The sequence below is a fragment of the Ischnura elegans genome, chromosome 10 (genome assembly GCF_921293095.1).
Source record: "Ischnura elegans chromosome 10, ioIscEleg1.1, whole genome shotgun sequence".
NCBI classification, from domain to species: domain Eukaryota; kingdom Metazoa; phylum Arthropoda; class Insecta; order Odonata; family Coenagrionidae; genus Ischnura; species Ischnura elegans.
The window spans coordinates 20542812-20567301 of NC_060255.1; the positions used below are offsets into that span (position 1 = coordinate 20542812).

General features: G+C 38.4%; 1 protein-coding gene across 3 annotated transcripts in view; it reads left to right on the forward strand.

The window, feature by feature from the left end:
- LOC124166581 (ribosomal protein S6 kinase alpha-5) overlaps positions 1-24490 on the forward strand; it is a 656640-nt gene that overhangs the window by 623183 nt on the left and 8967 nt on the right. For all 3 annotated transcript variants that reach the window (XM_046544149.1, XM_046544147.1, XM_046544150.1), the window contains 5 exons: positions 17894-18004; positions 18812-18895; positions 23183-23286; positions 23384-23534; positions 24278-24439. In XM_046544149.1, coding sequence (XP_046400105.1) covers positions 17894-18004; positions 18812-18895; positions 23183-23286; positions 23384-23534; positions 24278-24439 — 612 coding nt within the window. The remainder of the gene's footprint in view (positions 1-17893; positions 18005-18811; positions 18896-23182; positions 23287-23383; positions 23535-24277; positions 24440-24490) is intronic.

Here is a 24490-nt window from a genome sequence, read left to right on the forward strand (position 1 = left end):
TACTCACCCACTTCCTGCTAACGGGTCGACCGTTGGAACGTCGCTATCAAGGTTCGAACGTGCGTTTAAAAATAAATTCTATTTTTCTGTTGCATATGAACATTCAAGCATGCTGTCGCCCGAGTTTTAAATTTATAGATATCGAAACAGAAGGCCCACGTTTTTTTTAGGCGACTGAAATTGTGAATAAAATAAGAGAAAATAAATTATCTTTATGGTCTCTGACTCAAACTTGTGGAAGTTCATTTTATCGTAAATGAAAAGAAAAACTTTGTTATATTCCACCAACTTCTTTTGAGGTGCAGCTAGTTTCGACGTGGCGGTGTCATCTTGAGGTACAAAGAGTAAAATCAAAAACATGATACTTATATTTCATCCAGGTTATGGAGGGAGGAAAAAGGTAGGTGGAAGGGGTTGGACACCTCTAGCATGCCATGCGGTGTTGAGTACTCCAACTCCCACCCACTTTCTTCCTTCTCCATAGCCTGGATTATGTTTAATGATAATGTTATTGATTTTACTCTTTGTACCTGGAGATGACACCCCTGCACCGAAACTGGTTGTACCTGAAAATAAATTGATGGAATATTGCCAATTTTTTCTTTTTATTCACGAGGAAGGAAATTATAAACAATTATAAGCATTTTTTTATAATCTAGGCCAGGGGTCTCCAATTTACTAGGCCACGAGGGCCACATTCCAAGTTCCGAATCGCTCCGCGGGCCGGATAGCAAATTTTCCGATGACTGAAGTATTCGATACCAACGTATCCGGTGGCGTGTTTTTTACTTACGAACAGTTGACGGCGACTTTGACACGAAGTACAGCGCTGCAATGCTCCTGGCGGCGTCTCACAGAGTTAAACGAGCGAGAATCGCGCTCTACTTGAAACGAGTGCGCGGGCCGGATCCGGCCCGCGAGCCGTATTTTGGAGACCCCTGATCTAGGCAGATCTCTTCCTCGGCAGTTTCTCAGTATCGAAACAGCACTCGATAGAGGGTTGTTATGATCAAGTTTTTGGGTACTTCCATTGACAGTCATTAGAGTCTCGGGAAAGTTTTGTAGCGTAAATGTTTTCAATTGTAGTTGGGTCGTCTTTTAATGGAAAGCGGATAACAAAAACTCTTCTTGTTGATTTCTCTCCGATCAGTTGTTTTGGTGATATTTTGTTCGCTCTCATCCCAGATATATGTAATAACTATTGGGAATATTAAGCCTCTAACTTAAGCTAAGAATCTTTGCTTATCATAGAGCTAGGTAATGGTATTGAATTAAAAATCGCGATTAACTACGAAATGAACAGCTTTTTTTGGGTATGGACATTTTCGAATTTTTCGGTGCGATATTTCAAGTTCAGGGGCAATGCGCATTATTGGAATAGCATTGCTTTTTAGTGGCGTCAAGCTTCCTTTAGTGATTTTACTAACATTTTGTTAATAGACGCGAGAGGTTAAACATAAACTGAAGCCGAATCCTCATCTGAAAAAAAATATGTGAGGGCGCTCAAGCTCGCTTCGAAGACTGTGGAAGAAGTTGAAAATTTTCAAATGTTCAGCTCGACTGGTTGCGAAGACATACTTTTCCTGCCCATTGGTTACTTAAGCGGAAGTTTTAGAGACAATGGCGGCCTGAATTTCGTTAACTTGCCGATGGCAGGAAAAGATAAGACGGTGGAAATGGGGTCAAACTGCTTGAAATCCCTCAAAATAGTCATCTACTTGCTGTTTTTCTTAATTTAATGGTATTCTGTCACCCAGCTTGCCTATTGGTGAAGCTTTATGTTTATTCCCGAGAGAAATTTCTCATCTCGTTAAGTGATGAGAAATTCACTAATTTTGACGAAATTAATTCAATAAACCGCTCATTGAGTGCACCTACCCGGAGACATTTTTCTGCGTCTAAAACTTTCCGCCCTTTTTTTTTTTTAAAAAAAAAGCTTCTCTTCACTGCGTTGCTTGACACGAAGCTATAATGGCCTATGATATGTGAAAATGGACTCTCACTTGCTTCAAACGATTACTCGATACTCACAGTCGACGCCTCTGAACTCTAGACTAGTAATATCTACCAGTTAGTACTGACATATTTTGATCGATTCTTAAGAGTAGGTATATCTATGACTATTTCTTGTGACATGAGTAGGTTTAGGGTGAAGTTTCCGGTACCGTGTCTTATATTCTTTCGTAACAGTTGGGTTGGGCAGTATTACTTCATTAACTTCATCATGGTCCCTGTCAATTGTCTGCCTCCCGTACTTCTGTTTTTACGTCTTTGGGATTGTTGTTATGCCTAAACGTTTCTTTAGAAGAAGGAACTATTTAAAGAGGTAAATTCGCGACTTCACGATTCAAAACAAATAAAGACGCTGGGAAGATAAGACGCTAGGAGTGGGGTCAAGTTGCTTAAAGACAAGGAGCTATTTTTGATATTTACATATGTTGGTTAAAAAAATAATATTGCCACAACAGACGACGTCCATCGAGATAAAACATCAAATGAGGAAAATGAGAATTTGGATTTCCCAATGTATGTATATAAGGATATCGAAATATCCTTATAAATATAAGGATATAGAAATATCCTTATATATACATATATTATTATTAAAATATATACTACCATAAATCCTTATATTTATAATTTACTACTTTTCCAACTTTTTTAAACGGCACCCGACCTTAGCGCCGTTTTCACAAAATTTGCACTTTAATGGCTTATAGCAGCATTTATTTGCAAAAAAAAGCTTAAAAAAAGTGGTGCAGCGACGAATCGCAAGTTTTTATCATGATTATTAAGGTTTAAGAAACATTATTTCAATTTATTTTTTCAAAACGAAGTCAATAATCTTTCATCAATCAAATTTTTTATGCTTACACAAGTGTTGTATTAACTGTTTCATGCAAATGTGCACTTCGTTTTTCTGTCCAACCTCCTTAGTGTTAGCTGTAATTGCAATAACGGAGCTCTGCCATTTTTGAAAATGTAATATTCTTAAGTGAAAATCTGAAATAGAAGTTGATGCGTGGTTTTCCGCGGCGTTGTCTAGATTATGTCTCGATGCTTCTGGGTTTCAACGCGTGGATTTTTCTTTGCGACGAAACTGTCGTTATAAAGAAAATCCACGCGGTGAAACCCAGAAGCATGGAGACATCATCTGAAAGCGAAGCTTCGTCCATTTCCTATTCCGGCTTTCGGCAGCGCGTGAATCTTACCTGATGGTCAGGCGGAGAGCGGGCCTTGTGAGGGCTGTTTTTATTTTATTATACCACACCTATTTAGTATATATATTCGGGTGTAGTCGTAACGGATCGGTTAGCCGAGAAGTGATACGTGTGTGCCAAGTGGCGTGATAATCGACGCCCCAGGTGTCTCTCGTTTGACGGCCGGAAAGTGAAAAATTTTTGTCGGAAAAAAATCGACTATCGAAAGGCGCGCTTAGCTTATGCTGCCCCCCTCCCACGTCTCGTATGCGATAGCCGCTCACGCGTGCGTAGTCCGCTCTTCGTGTTCTCACGCGGGGCTTCCCGTATCGAACGACACATCTCCATGCAGATTGACGCGAGAGATTATTTCGGCGCGCCAAGTATCGGATTTTGTCCTTCGGTCTGGCGATTCCACGGGCGAAAGTAGATTTTGTCTTTTTTCCGTGGCGCACCTGCTCTATGGCCACCCTATGCAGGAATTCGTTGCTAGATTCATATTTGACGAGCAGAAACTTCGGAGCGGCAATTTTTTTTAAATAGGAAGATAGATTATTGTGTCATCTTATCAGGTGCCTTGAGTAAATTTGATGATGGATGTAATTTTTTCGGAATAAAGTTTTGGTTTCTATCTTGACGATAATGTAAATTAGATATAAGTGACCCGTAAATACGCTACCGTTTAATGAATCTAGTGGCTGCTCAAAGTTTTGCGTATTTGCTATTGCCATTCGTTCAGTCGGCAATTATGACATAGTGAAATATGACTTAGGCATTGATTCTTCTTTCATATTGGCCTCGTTTCATCTTTCTTCAACCTCAAGGATGAAGTTAGGTACAATTAGTCCTTTATTAGAAAAAAAAAATCATTTCTGCTGAGTGGTTTAATAGTTTCCTAGCAGATTTGCTCAATAAAGTTTCAGGAAAGTACCCACAAGATTATGACATTCATTAAGTAACTTGCAAAATGATGAAACAACAAGAAACATGCATTCCCTGACTTAATGAAAAGAGAGCGAAGTTATCAGCTTTATAATGTGCCATTTGCTTTAAAAACATATCATGCCACGTATGTAAGTGGCATTAATAAAAGCCACTTAGAGATTATAAAGGTGTTTTTGTTCTTGTTTATAGGTGAATATAAATTTTGCAAACGTTAGCCAGAATAGGATAGGAAGCAGTCATTTAATTTTAAAACTTACTCAGTATCAAAGCTGGTCATCTTTGTGTATCAAAGATGCTTTTTTTAGGTAATCCACTTTAAGCGTAATTATAGTGCACGAAGCAGAAGGTTTATTGTTATGAAGTGAAATCAATTTAGGGTGTTGACTTTTCCACGAAATCTACTCAAATCAACAAGCACTCTCCAGTTTTAATTATAAAATTATGTCATTTGAGAGTGTAAGGCATAAGGAAATTCCTTGATCTATGAAGCAAAATTTAAAAAATGGATTGAGCTTTATCAAGGACGTGGTACACGCATAACTTTCAATATTAAATTTTTTTATTCCTGCTCTTGGAATTAAAAAAAAATATGTTCAATATTTTACAGTCAGGCGTTTTTAAATGTTTGATCCACTTGGCACAGCGAAACTCAAATTTATTAAATTTAATAACGGGTGTAGCCTCTGCTCTTCCTGATAAAATAGCGAGTTATTTATGGACCAAGAAATCCCTCTATCTGAGTTTCGAGTACTTTATCTCTACTGCAGAGCTTCCTGTCTTACAATCCCCGTCTTATCGGCAAAAATAATAACGAACTTTAAGGAGGGTGTGGAAATTGTCAGAGCCTTTCTTGCACTCCCGCAATTGGTTTTGATTGAAGCATTTATTTCTCTTCTTATGTTTACAAAATTTAACACTTCGCAAATATATCCAAGGTTGGTGGTTCCAACATTCCACGAATCTTACTTTTGCTTAAATTTGATATAAGCAGTTTGAGGGACTAAATATTAATTTCATAGAAGAATATTGTGCAATCTATACGTGTGTGGCGAATGAGTAAATGAAAATTGCAAAGCATAGCGACGACTTTATATATGGCATTGCAAAAAAAATGTCATTCAATCGATTTCGTTAATTTTTCAATGCCATATTGAGTTTATCACATGAGAAACCTATATGGATAATCTGTTGTTAACCGTTATGGATTTTTTACTAAGTACCTACAGTAATTTTCTTTTGTTGTCTATTGATCGATGATGAGTATTCAAAATGTGCCATGAAATTATGCTGTATGTATTTAATCCTACGGTAAGTATGCACGATACGGTACCCAAACGGTACTTGTGCGACTACCCAGCGGCTATATTTACCATTGATGAGTGTAACAAGGCGACTGATTTGTTTGCGTCGGGTTTATTTTAAATATATAATTGCTTTTTCTTCCGTGGCACACATAAGAACTTTAATTGGTGATGTAATAACTATAAAATTGAGGATTAAGTGGTTCGTAAACTATCTCTGTGAAAAGGTTGTTCAAAGTTCGGAAAAGAAATTCGATGGTAGTATTTCGGGTATGCCTACTACGTTTTGTGTTCAACTATTTTAGTCATGGGATTTTTTTCGCGTTTCATTTTTATCTGCTCAGTGCCGTCGGCTAGAATCTGTAATGAAGCAGTTCCAGTGCGTGGTTTGGGTCATTTCAACGACAGGTGCCAGCACCGTCTGAGCACCATCATACATGCGTGTATACGTATCGAGATTTTTTTCGGAATCCCTTCTTTTCCCGTTACAAGCGGCGGCGTTGCAATCTGTGCAATTTTTCGCTCCTTGCATCGCACCTGACAATGTCGGCTTTCGTCAAACACCTGATGCGCGCCGAGTGAAAATTCAATGCGGTTTTATCATCAGCATTCTTTTTAAAATGTAAGCCTCGTGAGTCGAATGCCTGAGCCATGTTTCAACAGTCTTAGCGATGCGTCACTTTCGAACATTTGCAGTTGGAATTGCGGCGCGCCTGCGCACGTGTGAAATTTGAAATAGTCGTGTTTCGTAATTGATCAAGAGAAAAAAATAGAACTGCTCTATTTGAGCACTCCGGTTCTGTCAATTCCTTGCATGGGCAAAGTATTTAATTCATGTGATTTTTCTTCGTCGTTTTCATTATTGTTTACTTCTATGTTCTTAATCACTCCATGGAAACCTACCTTAATCGGTAGAATACTTTAATAATAATCGTTGACTGATTTTTTTAAGTCCGCAATTTTTTAAATTTCCCTCATCATGATGAATCCTCTCTAAAGTAAGCTGTATTTAAAAATATTGTAATTTAAACGAGAAAATTTCCCGTGTAAAAAAAATAATATATTCGGTACTTAAAATGTTTTTTTAGAAAAGTCTCAAAATTTTCCATGATTAAAAGTATAGATTCCGAGAGGTTAAAGTCAGAACTTGATCGGAAACCCATTTTTGTGGAGTTGGTTTTTCTACTTTCGCTGTATTGGCCTTTTACTGGTAAAAATAATACTTTTTTAACTTTGAAGCCAAATGCGATCGTAGTTTAACTTGTTGACCCATTAAATTTGCGGTACATTTGTTTGGTTTTCGCCTTGCTGGACATCACCTCAGTTTTATCGCGTGGCGCTTTCTGATTAACGTTGTGCATTACTTTTGCGTTCGTCATATGTTGAAATAATATGCACACAATTTAACATTACCGGGGAATCAAAGTAATTTCCTAACTCACATTCAATTCCTGCTCATATTCAATCTCTGGCTTTTATTCCGAATGATTGAAAAAATATAGAGGAGTCAGCATTGAAACGAACGGTGAATTTAGATTCATTGTTTCTCCATGATTACAATTGTTGACCTCGTTAATGGACAGCGTCCCTCCATTGGATAACGTCCGGTGACTTCACTCCTGCATTAATACGAAAGGACTTTGAAAATGAACCCCTCCCGTAAGAGAGATTTAAAAAAAAACATTAATCGCAGCCCTCGTCGGTTCGAGTCGACGCAAGGAGTGGTAATTGGCAAACATTTTCCTCTATTCTTCGTTCATTTTTTTCGTCCTTTCGAACGATGGCGTTAGCAAATGAAAAGGTCCCAATTGCTTTTGGAAGCCTCTTCTCAATTTCCGCCCCTTTCTTCAGTTTTGGTGGGAATATGCTTTCTTTGCTTTTATCGCACGGATTTTTTTTTCATTTCCCTCTCGAAGTTCGTTCATGAAGAAGGGCGATATGCATTCCTTTTTTTTTTCTTTTGGGAAAAAATTATTCTTTCGTTTACCCACGTAAAAAATATAGTTCGCGATTCGTTCCCTAATGTTCTGAAACTCTCATTCGATCAACTCGTCTTCTACTGCTTTTTTTCTTTAATATTTGAATGCTACCTTAAATTATTTGAACTTTCTTCTGATTTTCATAGCCGATTATAAGAGATGCTTAGAGTTTTTCAGGGAGACTATGAAAAGAATTATGTTTTGTATTCAATGGCAAAAATAAATAACATAAAATAAATTAGATACCTAGGAAATATTTTTCTAGTCTTCGTCCTCAGAATTATGTTTTACTGGTTCCGTAGTCAGAAAAAAATGTATACTTAAGTCGATAAATTTTATGCATAACTGCTTTACAATCAGATTCACAAAAACAACCAGTGAATGTATACGGTATCATTTATTCAACCGATCCTGGTTTTGGCTAATCATTGATACTGGCAGAAATTTTCTGAAAGCTCGGTTTGTGGAATCAAATTTATGGTGGTGATTCACAAGTTTTTTGTTTATTGGCATTTAAAAAAATATCAACTCTCCAGTGCTTACCGGTAAGCACGAGGTACGTTGTAACGACGATGCATTTTTCGCCTCTATTTTTTCCTAAGCCTTTCTTCCTCTAAATGATGTGGAGAGTGCCGTCGTGAATCAATCCACTCTCCTGCTGCTCAGTGTCAAAACGCTAGCGATATTTATCCCTCTTTCAAAATCCACCTTTTTCGACCCGCCCTCCACCCACCCCTCCCACACTTCCATTTCCATCCCTTTTTCGACCAACCAGCGCCACCAACACACTACGATTCTGACGACACATCGATTTACAGTCATGTCCTTGCCGCTGCCATATGACCCCATTTTCTTTCACAAGGCCAGCTTCCTCGGCTTGATGGCGGTGTGCGTGTTTGTTGCACGGCTCGCTGGCTTCTCTTCTTCCTTCCTGCGCCTCTCTCTGCTTCCCGACATTGCTTGCTTGCTCTCTCTGTACTGTAGTAGCTATTCCTGTCCCGTGCAACTGTCAAAGACCACTCGCGACGGGTCTGGTGGCGGAAATCGCTGCGAAAGTCTGCTCGAGTGGATTTTCTCCACTGGTCACCTTGCTCGCGCTTCCGTTATGAGCACGCATCGCTCCGTCTACACTGGCCTTTTCTTTCTCCACAAATTAGCTGTTGAAAACATTTGAGGGGGTGAGAAGCCAAGGGGTGGTGTAGCCAGGGTTTTGGAATGGTGGGAGTTTACCGGAGATTTCGGGGCCCTTCCCAGGGTACGGGGGTTCCCGTCAACGCCCACGCAGCCATATGGCACCCAGTGCAGTGCTGAGCCAATACTCCTGCAATGCATTTAATATGTGAATTTTAGCGTACATTTCAGTGCACATACTTAGTAGGTTTCCTCTATTTTTCAGTCAGTTTGAATTGTGTTCATTGTGTTGAGCTCATGTGTATCATATTTTTTACAAGTGAAATATGTGTGAATTTAAAAAAAACTTGGGCGCTGACGGGCTAAGAAGGGAGGGATATGCAAGGTTGACTCTAAATGCGGACCTTTAGGCCTCTTACTCGTTTTTTTGTCGTCTCTTTCGAAGGCTCTAGTGGAGGGGTTTGTAACCCGGAACCCCCCCCCCTCCCGTAGTTACAAGTGATTTTTTTTTATAAACAGAGTTAGGAACAGAAATTAGGTAAAGAAAACATACGAGATCGACTGGATATTTTGAAGATCATTTGATTTTCTTTTTGACGTCAGAACAGAACAAAGACTCACTCGTATCCTTTGACCACCAAGTTTTTGTACATCTTTTCTATCAATTTCTGTACCTGACTCTGTTTCGATATAAAATCACTTGTACCCCTTGACTTCTCACTACCACATATGGTTATTGTTAAATTATAAAACAAACTTTGTTACATTCTTCACAATTTATATTATTGTTATTTCTTTCGTTATATTTTTGTTCTGCGACCTCTTCATAATTACCTGAAAAGGTCGAAACCGGTACATTTTTTAATTAAATTGTGTGGAATATAACAAAGTTTTTTGATGATTCTAACATGACACTATTCCACGAGTTTAACTCGCGAAGCATTAATTTCATGTGTTATCGTCTTGAGATTTTCGCTGTTTGTAAATTGGACCACATTCAACATTTTTCTGTTGGTCAAATTTGAAATAGATTTCGTGTTATTTTCGCAAATGTCATTTTTTTAGATTTGGAGTACAGGCAAATCTTGAAAAAAGGTCTAATTCATATTCTTGGAGAATTACAAGATGATGGCGTAAGATTCAAATGACAAATCCGACGTGATAAATGGAAAAAAATATGCAGGTCGAGAAAATTCATGCTACCCCTAAACACCGGTATTCTATTCAAACAATGGGAGGTCTATGAAATTCTTTCCTGGAAAAAATAATTACTCCACTTCCTATGCAGCGACTATTTGACAAATTTATTTTCATATTTTACGCTTTTGTCCCTCGCGGAATATTTTAATGCGTGTTTGGTGGATGAGTTATTGCTCGCCACAAGGGCGCGATGCATCGAGTTGTTATTGAAAATGTTTACCAATAATTTGTTCAAGCGTTTTTTAAAAAAGTAAATATTTAGTTATGAGTGCGAATATTATCACTTAAATATGTGCTCGTGAGCTTGAAACAAAGGATCTTTAATTGAAAAGTAATTAATTTATCCGGTAAATTCTTTGCGACCGCACTTACATGTAATGAGTGTTGAGTGCGAAGCAACATTCGGATATTTCGGTTGACATTAGCGTGAATGGCCCGTTTCGTGAATACGTATTCCATTTCCATGTGTTTTTTTTCTTCTTTTGAGTAGCTTGGTGATACCTCTCACTTTTTCATGCTCACGTAGGTGAAAATTTTGGTTATTTTTTCCTCTCTCTCTCTTCGGGAGCAGAAAGAGGGAAAATTTGCCCACTTTCTCTTTGCCGGTACCTGGACTTGATTTCGGCAGCCAAGTGAATGGCTGCTGATGGCGTCCACCATCGTAAAAAAATGAAGGTGTATTGAAAATGTATAATGGAGACTCTTATGAAATATGGAGGGGTTCGTAATATATTTTTCCGCTGGGTGCATAAATCGATTTTACGGAATAGTGAGATTATTGCGGAGTATGCGATGTTATTTCAGTAGGGCTGTTAGTTCATCAAGTCTTAATATTCTGAATACAGAAATATCTTACAATTTATTGCAACCAGACCCTATTTTATGTCCTATTATTATCGCTTAGGAAATCGATATATTTTTCGAAACCAAACATAAACTCAATCACATTAGAAAACAAACATGTTTGAACGAATTTCATTTTCCATCTTATATAATTTTGATTTTATATTAACTACTGATGATGTGTTCCTGAAGCGAGTAATTTTGGCATTGATTTTTCGTTATACTGAAAAATATTTGTAGATTGATTCCCCGCTCAGAAAATTGCGTAGAGTTGCCATATATGTCTTAAGTTGGGGAAAGTACTTGCGTACTTACTTTTATGGGTCGTCAAACAGTATTTTCCGGAATATTGGTAAAATGCCCATCTGGACGCTGTCATCGGATAGGGGGAGCCTAAGCAGCATATTGTGTAACACGATTATTTACGTTCAAGTTTCCATGATTCCCTTTCATCTTCTTCCTTATCGTCGTCATTCTACCGATCAAATCTATCGTCTTTACTTCCTCCTACTCTTTCCGATTTTCTGTCGAGGTGAAGCACGCGGAAAAAATTCCTTTGAACGTGGGGAATAAAAGAATAACGTTTCGCTTCTTCTGAGCTCGATTTCCATTTCATCTTTCCTCCTGCCGATATCTGGCCTCCATAACGTCACGTTAGCTTCCTTTCCGGAGCAGTTTTGGGAATTAAGTTATCGATTCGCACCGATGGAATGCTGCCCGAAAATTCCTTTTTTTATTCCTCTTAGTTCTCGTGTCCCCCAGCCCCCCTCCCTTACGAGCCATCCGAAGACGTTTGTCAATCCCCCTTTTCGAATCCCTCGAGAAATCGACCCAACTCTTCTTTCTTTATTGTTGCGGAACCCCAATTCTCATGTCGAGAATTCCACGTCACATCCCATCTGTCTCTATAACCAATGATTTAGTCAGCGAATGTGTCTCAAACGATTTGTTTTTATGTACGGTAGATTTCCTGTCTCAACAATGCGTTTATATTACGCCTTGGGTATACAATTTGAAAGGCTAATTTATTTGTATATACTTATATTTAGCTTTTGATAACTACTGAAGGATTCTTTTCTTATTTTTTTGTAATTTGAGTCACTTTGATACCTTTTTCTGAAGCCTAAATATGAATCTAAAACTGGTGTACAAATGGATGAAAATAAAATTTAGCTTTCATCCAATCTTTCTCCTTTAATTTTTGGAAATGTCACAAATTTTTCTTTAAAAAAAACTGTTGTGTGGATCGTTACTACGGTGGCCGAGGCTTTGGTAGTTCGGAATAAACTAAAGGAATAATTTACCCCTAATGGTGGAAAATACATTTTATAATGTCTTTTCGACTGCTCGGAGGTTAACCGTTAGAAGAATCAGAAGGCGTTACCAATATATTGGTCGAGAGGTTAACCATCATCATCTTATACCTTTTTTGTTCTTCAGTAAGATTATAAAAATGACTTATTCCTCCGTGAGAAGCTATAGAAGTGAACAAAATGATTTTTCGACGCTTTCCAGAGTTATTTCAATGGAAGAATCACTTAATTTACGCCATCGGAGCTTTCCCTTGCGGTGAACAGTTTTCATCTTTCGCCAGTCGGAAGATGATATCGTATTATCACGAATTTTCCCAGTCAACTTCCAATCCTTCAATCTTTCGGGGAGAAATGCGTGTTGGTCACAGCCTTAAATGATGCTTAATACGGCATGGTTCATTCATGAATCGACCCCTCTCTCCGTTAGTGCCAACGGATGGGAAATTGCCGTTTCATTAGAAAGAAAACAACTGAGAATCGCACTCCGCTGCCACACGGTCGACCACCGTGCTCGGGAAAATTGATTTCCGCATGGGCACGCACGCGAGCCTCTTCAACTTTCTCCCTCATGTCTCTATTTTTCCCTCCACCAATGCGAATCCTATATTTCACACCGATATGGACCGGGTAAACACTCATCCTAGTATTCATTAGCATTTTATCAATCAGGGCCAAGGCACATTCCTACCCATAATTAGTGTATTTACGATTTATTGAGTAATGTAATTAACAATAGATAATATTCTTTGATATAAGTGTGCATTGAAAAATGCCTATAGACTATAGAATGCCTCCCAAGAATTGTTTCCCGATTTTTTTTAAACTGAAATATTTCATTTAGGAATCAGCTGCCGCCCCTGAAAAAAAATTCCCATGACGATGCAACCCGCGTTACGTCGGTACTCGCCGTGCACCGATGCATTCAAGGGGCAGATTCATTGCTGCCTGTGAAATCCTATTAATTACAAGTAGAGCGGTATCCTTGTAAATGATCGCTGGTTATTGAGGTCCATCGATGCTGTATTGCTGGGAAACTTGAGTTTTGATAAAGATCCTGAAGATATATTTATACATACGCTTTTCCCTTGGGGTTTTTCTGTCTCAGTGCTGGTGCATAATTTAGTAATAGATGAATTCTCGCGGAAATTTCTCAAAATTAATTAAAATATTCGCTCGGACTCGCGTTTACTCTAATTGGATATCCTGAATCATTGTAAGGATTGTGAAATACTTTAGATAATTAATTGAACCACCTATAATAAGTATGTAGCATTTGGCGGTACACCCTCTGCATTTTCACAGTGGGACAGTTTAAATTTTAAAATCTTCTAACTCCTCTCGTGGTGCTTTGATTAACTCTTAGGATTTAATTTTAATGATATGATTGAAAAATACGGAAAACCTTATATATTTCTCCTTTGCTCTCTGATTCCATTGCAATGGGGTTGCTCTTGTCAATTCATCAATTTTTTTCTTAACAAGTCATGTGATCTGATTTTTTTCTAGCCCCCGAAGTTATTCCAATCACTATAAGTATAATACAGAATGTGTAATGGTTAACTTTGTTCAATCAAAGCCTTGCGTGGAAAGAATTCCAGTTTCAGGTAATAGAGAAGCCCGTTGAAGGTGAAATAATATGCTAACTTGGGAAGCGATCCCACCTCTCCGCTACCGAACGTTTGAAAAATGCTTTTGATTCCTCTTAATTTTTTTCTAGGGGATACGAGTTTTTTCGCGGAACAAAAATCGCCCGTGCCCCTTCATTTGTTTTTTTTCTTTAGTTGAAGTGCGCGAGGCGGCGAGCAGCCCGCCACCTTTGGCACAACTAGCCCGACTGCAGAGTGGGAGATAGACTCTCAGGTTCCCTCAGCTTTTCAAACGCTTCACTATTTTATTTTTTTTATTTTTTTCGAGTTCCCGTTGCTCTGTTGGCTGCCCTGAAACATTAACCGGCACATTGAACGAGCCTCAGGCGTAGGCGTGAGTTACAGAATAGATAAAAGAAATTATTGCGCGTTGAAAAGTTCTTTCACGCAAAAGCCGTCGAAATCTTTGAGTTTTCTCTTGTCTCCGCTTTAATTACTGTGCGCCACGTGTTTCTCTGGCTTTTGACCGCGCCTGCCCGCCCTCTCAATTCACTTAAAAGGGTTCGTGAGGAAGCTTGGAAAGGCGGCGAGGAAAATACACAAAAGGCCGACGAATGAGACCAGCAAAAAAAAAGAAGTGGCTGCAATTCTGGAATTTCGTTATAACACCACTTTGGGAACACACCCGCAGATTTTTGGCATACCCTTTGACATCATCCTCGGTTCCAATGTTAAACCCTCACGAAAATAGTGTATACTCTCCGCGAATGAATTGTGGATTTATACATGCTTAGTAAAGTCTACGTCCAAGGAAGTCTCCTGAAAAGCAGAAGACGAGAAAACTTAGTTAGCCAACATTGTGAGGCATGATGGCCTGATGAAAACAATCGTAGATGGACAGGTGGAAAGGAAGAAGGGCAAAGAACGGCCCTGAATGAGTTGGATGGGGCATGTTATAAAATATTTATGAGAGAAGAAATACGTCGCTACGAAAAGGCTAGCGGATAGGAGAAATGAATGGAGAGCTGCGGCAAAGTAATAGCATAAGGATTGTTGACAGCTCGTGATGATAGTGTTTCCTCATTAAAAAAAATTACTTTCCCTAACTTAAAGTAGATCCTCCTTCCCTCAAATATATATGCAATCCGTACACGCAACAGTAGCTGGCGAAGTTCAAAGAGGTGTTTGGTATGAAATTAGTAGATGGAACTGCTGTGCCTGACCACTTCCTCAGAGAAGATGGATTTTTTCTCATGTCTTCTTCAGCGACTCTGGCTGACGTACAGGATCCGAAGATAGTGACAACCCTGACTTCCAAAAAAATCGTCCCTGAACTCGACCCAGGACGACGAGAAGAAAGAACAGGAAATATACGCGGAAAACAGTGGTTGAGAACGTGGAAGGAATGTATCGAGAATGTTTGTGTAAATACGTGCGCGTGCTTATATACTCATTCATGTACATTTACATATATACACATTTATTTTGCAACACGCCGCCCCCTCCCTCCTCGCCCCTCCAGCACGTGCCTGTGGCGTCATCATTCCCCCCTCCCCTCTCTTCCCCTCCACCCGCATCTCCTTTGACCGCCCCTCCCGCCTTTACCCCTCCGCAGCGCTACCTGACACACTTGCTGAAGGGAACCGAGAGAGGGGAAGTGGCTTTGGATGGAGGGGAGTGGGGAGGTAGGGGAAATTAGCACGTGGGATGGGGGACCGTGCGGTATTATACAGCGAATGGGAGCGTGTTAAGTTTTAAGGCTTTTCCGAAGATTCTGGAGGAGTTCGGAAATGGGTCAAACTTCTGCGCGATTTTCCATCTCTCTCTCTTTCTGCGTTGACCTACTTCCCGCCGAAACCTCCATTGTTTTTTTAACCCCTCCCTCGATCCCGGTGTCAAAATGTTGTGTGTGAGTGTGTACGTTCCCGGCCTTATCGCGCGCGTGAATTATCTTGCGTGGACAGTGAACGATTGGTAAACGGTCGGAATCTAATAATGCCGGCTATTTTCGTTATTGGAGGAAGTGAAAAAGTGATAATTTTTGGTGTCGGAGTAGCGTGGCTGCGCGTGGACATGAGTCTTTATCTCATTATCATTCTGTTAATCCGTCCGAAGCATTGTCCTTGATTACATTATTTGTTTTGACGGATTTTTGGAGAGGGATAAATTACTGTAATGAAATAGTTTGTGGGAATATTTTTTCCCTTTTCTTCAATCATACTTCTTTCATGGTAACATTTCAAATAATATATAATTATTATTACATTAAAAATGTATCGCAGTTTTCTTAAATCAAGCTATTGGGAGTTGAGAAGTTTAGGAGGTTCTATGATGCTTAAGGAAAAAATAATACTCATTGTCAGTTAAGCGTTTTTCTACGCCTAGCTGACTGGTATATATTTTTCAGAAATGAAACGTTTCCGTCATGAAAACATCATTTACCGCAAAATACTTAAATGAAGTCACTCCTGCCGAATTTGCATTTTACACTATCATAAGAGCCGAATGAATCAACTTTGTCACTCGACATTCTTTTTGCTCTAGTATTAACAGAAAGTCACCTCTTTCTCGAACATTATGACAGGTATTCATTTTTAACTAAAAAATTCAAAGATAAATATTTTATTTCCCGATGAAAATTACTAATAATATAGTTTAAACGTAAACGGCGCCTGTACTTGAAGAAAAAGAAACATTATTTCCGTCTTCTTTCAGTCTTTATGAGATATCTTTTATGCTTGAAAAAATAAATGAATACTTGATTAAGCGTTTTTTTCTGAGCGCAGCTGATAGATACATATTTTATTAAGAACACCCCCCGCCATTAAAAGAATAGTTACCTCAAAATGCTTAAATAAACTCGGTGAGATGAATGGATGAAATGCTACACGTAAAACATTTATTGAAATTGACTTTTAATTCGCCCCTTTTCCCTAAAGAGTCGTTAGAGTGTGAATGAAAAAAAGAGCCTTTTCAAGCCACTTTGGCGTGGGGAGGCACTGCTAAGGGTATGAGATTACGTGGAAATTAGAGCGGCAAAAAACTCGAATGAGCACACAGTCAAGTCTGTCTTCCTCTGAGCTTTACTTCCCCCTCGCGGTGGCTTTTGCGCACAGCGAAGTTGTCTCTTTCTCTTCCTTCTTCGTTTCTCTTGTCTCATGGGACTCCCGCTCCACTCCTGACCTGGCCCATTTAACCGCGGAATGAGGCCACGGCCCATTTAAAACGATGCCGATCGAACCAACCCCCTCCCCCTCCCCTCCTCTCGGCGTCGCCATAGGCCGAGAACTTCCTTCTGTTTCGCGCGCTCAAATGTATACCGATTGTTGTGCCTCTAAAGAGTGGGCGTTTGTAAATAAAGGTGTGTCTAATAAATTAATTTCATGTTGAAAAATAAACACTTGCAATTTTCCCGCGATTATTAACTTTTATGTGATGATTTTTCATCCAAATTGTTGTTGCAAACCTAATTTGGACCTGATTTGACATACTTGATTTGACATCCTCTCGTTAAGAAATACGTTTCCCTTAATTTTTTAGTCAAACTGATATTGTTATCAAGTTAAAATATTGCTATTTTCATATTCTTGTGCTATCTAAAAATTGTTCAAATAATTTTATGCCGCGCTTTTATTTGCATATTTGTCGCTGATGATTTTGAAAAAAAATGTTCAAATTGGATAAACCTGTGGATTTATGCCTTTTATGATAAGATAGCCCATATTTGGAGTAGTATGGTCAAGCCCTTGCATGCCAATCATACAGTCAGGGGCTACTGTTCTCAACTATAAATCGTTGACTATGTATACCCATAGTTATCATGCTGTCACTACCCATCTTGTTGCTCTGGAAGAAAAACAGTCCACAATGAAATTTGAGATACTAGAAATCCTTACCGCTAGGGCGTACCCAGGATCGAACCTAGGGGGGCAAGCCAATGATCGTTAATGTTGTAACATTTTAGCACGGAAAATGTGAATGAAGCCAACATTTTATGAAAATTATTATGGCGTTTTATTCGTTTTTAAAATTATTTGCTAGAAAAAAATATTTTTATTTTAGTTATGCTAATATCATTGTTGGTGGGTTTAAAGAAAATTTGATAAAAACTTTTATTTCAAACAAGTCTTGATTTTCCTGAAAGAATTTTGTGATTTTTGCTTCTAGAAATGGGGGGGGGGGGGCAGCTTACCCCTCCTGCCCCCACTGAGTACGCCCATGCCTTACCATCAGTATTAGTGATCATGATATCACTACTTTTCGCATGAACTTCTAAAACCCTTGAAATTAATTAATGTGGAAATTATACCTACCATAATTTAGCTATAATTTTATCCTCACTTAAGGAAGGCAATACGTAGTTATCTACAATAATAGTTTTCTATCTCGTTACAGCTGGGAATAATTTACCGAGACATCAAACTGGAAAACATCCTCCTTGATTCAGATGGCCACATTGTTTTGACTGACTTTGGTTTGAGCAAGGAATTTCTCCCTCATGAAAAGGTAAGTTGATTGCAGTGCATCATCATTGATTTATCCTCTTGAGGTTAAAGTGAAAGTCTTGCGTTGCATACATTTGAAAGTCTCCATCCAGAGATCAAATCTATTCAAACTGCAAAATGTTAGGTCGATTGTTTCTAATTTAAACGTTAATTTTTGCTCATTTTACATGATTTACTAAATAATTTGGCCTCCCAAGGGTTTTCACTTCATACTTTTTTCTTACAACTTATTTTATTCTGATGAAAATCTACTATTCTTGAAGTGCAAAAATTCCAAGTAAGTAGGATAAATCATTTGCCTTGACCAGAAGTTCAATCTAGGTCTCTGCAATTCACTTTTCTTTGTCTGCAAAAGCAAAAAAAAAAGTCTGTAGAGATAGATCTGGGTTCGAACCCCAGTCAAAACTAACACATTTTTTAATGTGCATTTTTGTGCAAATTCTGAATGTTTGTGTTTGACTCCTCAAAGGTTATGCCTCTGGCTAATCCTAGATTATTTTCTTGAATAACTCCAATTGTTATTAGTTGTTAGCAGAAAAGGGGGTAACCAAATTAATATCATGCTACTTCCAAAAAAATTCAAATCATGGGGCGTTTGTGGCAAACAAAATAAGACCCAAAGGTAAATATTTGGTCCGGGCATTTGTATTATAATTTTAGGGAAGGCATGAATTTGCACATTCCCTTCAGTAAATTCCTTTATTTACCAGTGGATTTTGTTAAGTTTTTTCTTAACTCATTGCTATTACTAATTTATAAAGTTTTTTTTAAGCCACTTCATTAAAAATGTTTTTTCTCTTTTTCACAGGACCAAAGAGCCTATTCCTTTTGTGGAACCATTGAGTACATGGCCCCAGAGGTTGTGAAAGGAGGCGTCACTGGCCATGATATCGTGAGTATTTCGTCCCCATATTCCCTTTCCTTTGCCATTTCAACCTCACTCCCTTAGCATCTGGCTAATTATTCAGATGGTTTGCTACATATGGTGCTTTTATTGCTCCTAATTTTATCTTGATAATCTTAGTTTGCGCATAATAGAAGTGAATAGTTAGGTAATGTCATTTTTGACTTCAATGGCTTGAGAATTTGGGTCATGTAACACCTTATAAGGCTCTACAGAAAATCTTGGTTAATTCCTTCCATTTATGCCTTTAGCACATGTTTAGAGAAATAGTCACATCACTCATATTTTTCCAACCGATGAATCTTTTACGCCTGTTTAGTGCTTGCAGAGAATTATTATGGCTGAGAGAGACTCTTTGTAAGGTGTGGCTCTCACTTTCATTGAGGTAGATTGGCGGTAGGAAGCTGTGATAGATTTTGCTTTCTAACACTGCCCATGTTGAATAATAGATTGAGGCCATGGCTGGGTTGCCCACATGGTGTGAGTGAGTCACCATTCAGAGTTCTAATCAGAGCATGGAAAGGGATGACCCCATTTTCCCACACACTATAGGTGCTCATCCTCTGACCTTCTGTGATTATCTGTTCCTATTCCAATTTTTCTACTCATCTTCCGTGTACTTGGGCAAAAATGTCTGTACACCAATGGGTAGAAAAAATACATGGTTAGGAATATTCCTCATTTTACCAATTTTCTGTTCCTATTTTTTTCATAATAATTATAGTACATACTTTTTCCAACTTTTTCAAATAGTTTAATGGGGTAGTAAATTTTTCTTTATTATCCATTTCACTTTTGCAGATTTTTTGGGGGGATTACCTAACGGAAAAGCCAGTGTATCTCATCAGATTGTGTTATTCCTCACTTCATATTAAATGCTTACCTACCATGCATATCGCAGGATGATATCAGATTCGCACATCATGGATTTTGCTGACAATTGTATTATTATAGTACCTTCTTTAATCAATTAAGGTTGATTGAAAAATATTAATTGTGCAAAACTTCTTCCTGCATATCTGAATACTTCCTCTACAGAGTTAAAAAATACTTTCGATTTTATCTGGAAGTGAGGGAGTGAATTGAAGGGACGAGTGATGTAATGGAATTGGGGCCATGGCTTAACTTTACGTGCGTAGGTACTGGCAGTGTAAAAGTGGATGCGTCTCGCATTGATGTGGGGATTGAGCGTGCCTAGCTTTCGTGACATCATCTCACCTGCTCTCCAAATTGAGTGAGAATTGTATTAGGCAACAGGTTGGGCTGCTGCTCAGCTCAGAGGCACATGTGACAATCCTGACCCACTGACATGCTAATTTATCCTTGGAAATGACCCCGATTCCTCATTGCCACCTCTTTTCGATATTTCCTCATCGTCCTCACCTCACTCCGCAAAGTGAGTGCGTTGTAGTCAAATTCCTGGGATTCATCAAGACTGCCTAAGTAGGGCATTAGAGAGTGAGTGAGGAAAAATATTATTTTTTTTTAGGACAATCTGAAAGTTGGTGGGCAAAAATGTTTCCATTGAGTGGAAGTGAAAGTGGTCTTGTGTGATACGGAGGGAAAGGACTGGCTGTTTCATTCTCCACTTGGCTTCAGTTCTGCCTTCATCTCCTTGGAAATGAAGTGATTCTCTTCTTTCTCCTTTTACTGGCTTTCCAGTCCAAGGGGCTTAGTTCAAGCCCCGTGCTGCTGGAATATTTTTTGGCAACATTCAGATCTCATTATTCAAATCTTTCTCTGCTGTTGGAGCACGATTATGGAACAGTTTTCGGAAAGGCTGTAAAGGACTCTGTCTCTTTGTTTTTTCAGCAAAGATTTTTTCGCTAAATACAAACCCTCCAGAGAGAGTAGTGTGTAAAGTGAATGTATACTTCTGTTGTTACTTCTTCCCTTTTATGTTCTCATGTTATTTTCACTATATTGTATCCACCTATTCCTGCACTTTCCCCTTATTAATTTTTGTAATTGCACATGCCCCCCCAGAATCTTAAAAAATGCAATATTTTTATTATGGTCCCATTATCATTACGTTCTTTTTTTAACAAGGTATCCTTGTGCCCCCCCAGAACAAAATCCTGGATCTGCCCCTGCCATTGTTGATTGCACTGTTGTTGGTCTCGGGAGGGAGGGGAGGAGGTTGATTTATTTTTGATAAGGAATTGAGCCCATCGGTGCATGCAAGTGGCAGTGAAAGTGTATTTTTCCTTCGGTGGGCTCCCTTGGTGTCTGTCCTACTTCCCCCTCCACTCACAGCCTCGTTTCCCCTCTCGAGTTGGAGGGAGGGGAGTGTGCTTGCTGCTGGAGGGGTGGTGTGGGTGGAGCTGGGACCTGGGGTGGGGGGGAAGACGGAGTGGTTGCTCTGTGGGCACTCTCTGATCTACATATGGAATGGCATTTTTTTCTCATACTTTCATCACCAAACCACACCCATACTTCCTCCACACTCTTGCTTTTCTTTGGACGGCAGTGAGACTAGACGTTTGGGCACAGATAGAGGATGAATTGTGTCATATTTGTAATCATCTCTGCCTTTACTTTCATCGGGTTTCTGTTGACTCTACTCAATTTAGTCATTGATGGCTGTCTAGCAGGTTTTTTGAGGCATATTTTGAGATGGAAGTTACAAATAAATTGAATAAATCTCATGTATTTCGCATATTTACCTACTACCTTGATAATGTAGTACCTAGTAGTTGAAACCAGGGGCAGATCCAGGATTTCTTTCTGGGGGGGGGCACAAGCAAGGCCTATCCAGGATTTTGTTCTGGGGGGGGGGGGGGGGCACAAAGATACCTTGTAACACGAAACGAACGCAATGATAGTGGGACCGTATTATAAATCTTGCATATTTTTAAGGGTCTATGGTCTATTTTTAAGGGCACGTGCCTATGGTTGGTTGGTTGAAACTCGGGGTATAATAATTTTTTTGTGGAACATTGCAAAGTGATTATTTTGCACAATGGTAATTAAAATTTATTCTGCTTATTTGTTGAAGTATATTCCTTCTTGAATCTGTTGGAAAGTGCTTAAGTGAGGCTGCTGAAGTGAAAGTTGGGAATTGATTTTCCCTTTTTCCTCATAATTCACCTTCACTTTTACCTGCCTATTGCTCCTTTTGTGGGCCACTGAAGAAAATTTCTTTTAAGATAGGCAACAATACCACATAGCTAGGAAAATTTATTCCTTTCCCATTACCGTGCTCTTGTCTCAGGGCATTATTTGGATTTTTATTTTGATGAGAATATTTTGAATGAGGGAAAGTTGGCATTAATTACTAAATACCTCAGCTTGAATAGTTTGACAGTTGTTTTAAGTTTATAGGAGTCCATTACGAATGACTGTAATACTTTTCAGCTGAATGATTCCTGATTGAATTTAGGTATTTTTTCTAGGCATATTATGAAATATAAGTTACCAATCAATTGAATGAATCTCATTTAATTTGTATGGACAAATTTTTGGTTGACCCATTTACTTGTAAAGATGTGTAGTGGACTTTCATATCACTTCCTCTGTTATTCAACCTGCGCGCAGTGGATAGACTGTAGTGGACAGATGAAGGTAGAGCTCACATTAAACAAGGTCAAAGGCATGTGAAAGTCACACATTCAGGGTAGTGGGTCCAGTTTCTTTCCCTCGGCCACCTTGCACTGTGAGGATTTATCTTTGCGCTTAAGTATAGAATAGCCTAATTCTCTTTAGTGGCATGTAATAGACATCTCTTTTACGGCTCAGCTAATGGTGTGTTGAGGTTTCATATGTAGCCATTCCTTATCTACAATTTAAAATTCTTTTTCTAATACCCTGCAACTAATTTTCATGGGTATTCAGTTCTTTCCCCTCAATTACTAATTGTGAATAGGCTTTTAAATCATTATGACATATGTACATAGTTAACAGTATACCGTTAAGTGTGTTGTATACTGCGGAATCCATTATTTCAATAAGGTACCGGATTCAATTAAAATGAGAAAAGACAATAAAATATTCCAATATATGATAAAACAAATATGTACTATGCAAAAAAGCTTTCTATTCATTCAATGAATAACTAGAGGATAAAAGTGCCTTCACATTGTAGGCATTATATTCTTATCACTAATTTTATAATTATTATATTCTTATTACTTATTTAAAATTATTGTACTGACTTATATCGTAAGATTTGAAGGTTAATAAATTGTAATAATTATTATTAAAGCAATGTTAAAGTTGACATCTTTAATACTTGCATACAATTCTAACGGTGTGTCTTTTCCTCTTTTTTTCTAGGCTGTAGACTGGTGGAGTGTGGGTGTCCTCACTTATGAACTACTCACAGGGGCTTCACCTTTCACTGTTGAAGGGGAGAAGAATACCCAGCAGGAGATTTCCAGGTACTAAGTTCTTATCAGGTTATATTATTCATGCCTATTTAAATTCAAACGCATACATAGTTCAATTCTTACTTTGGAATTTTTTTCCTCATCACAGGAGAATACTAAAGACTAATCCACCCATTCCCGAGGACATTTCTCCCGAAGTGGCCGATTTCATCAAGAAACTTCTCATCAAAGAGCCTCGTAAGCGACTTGGTGGTGGGAAAGGTGATGCTGAAGAACTTAAGCAACATCCATTTTTCAAGGTAAGGATCCATTCTTCCACCAAGAAGAATTTTCTATTCACGATTTTACCCTTCCTTACCATCTTGTTCTCTGTACTCATTTTTAATCAACCTCTCCCTATTCGTGTTTTTTAAATTACTGTCAAGTCTCAGGTATTTTTGTAGCAATTGACATGTTTTTGTAGAGCTAAACGTTTGCTATGTTGTACTCCAGCTGCAATGCTGGAGTTTCATTTGTCACTTCTAAAAATCACATTCAAGGGATATATCTTATATTCAATCAGAAGTTGAATCAGATGAAGAAATTTAGTTAAAACTAACATTTAAAAAATTCATCCTTTATTTATTGTAAGCAAAGCTTAAAATTCCTTCCAAATTTTGCTCATATTTTAAAATCTATTTGATCTAATGAAGTTTTATTTTACTTGAATGAGTTACATAATTTGAAGTTAATTTGTTTGGTGTGATCAATTCCTGTCAAAAGAATTGGCACATTTACCTTGGGTAATACACCATATTTTCTGAGGAGTTGAAGTATCATTTGAGAACCTTTTATTCTTTGTACAATAAGATTGATGGTGATATATTCAATAATTTATGGTAATACATAGTTTGTTAATGTGATGATTAATTTCAAAGGTTATACTTGGCTTTAGGAAAGTTTTCATGGTTGGAATGACTATAATAACATGTCAAATTCTTATTTGTTTATTGCCATATGCAGCCTTTAGATTTTGATGGAAAATCTGTATGTTATCTTAAAGGGAATGGATTGGAAGAAGTTGGCACGCAAAGAGCTACCTGCACCATTTGTTCCGCACATCACGGATGAGCTCGATACGAGCAACTTCTCAGAAGAGTTTACCAAAATGACTCCTACTGATTCCCCTGCTGTGGTACCACCAAATTTTGATAAAGTCTTCAAGGTGAGAGACTAATTCTTCACTTCACATAATGGTGTATGAAAAAATATGCCG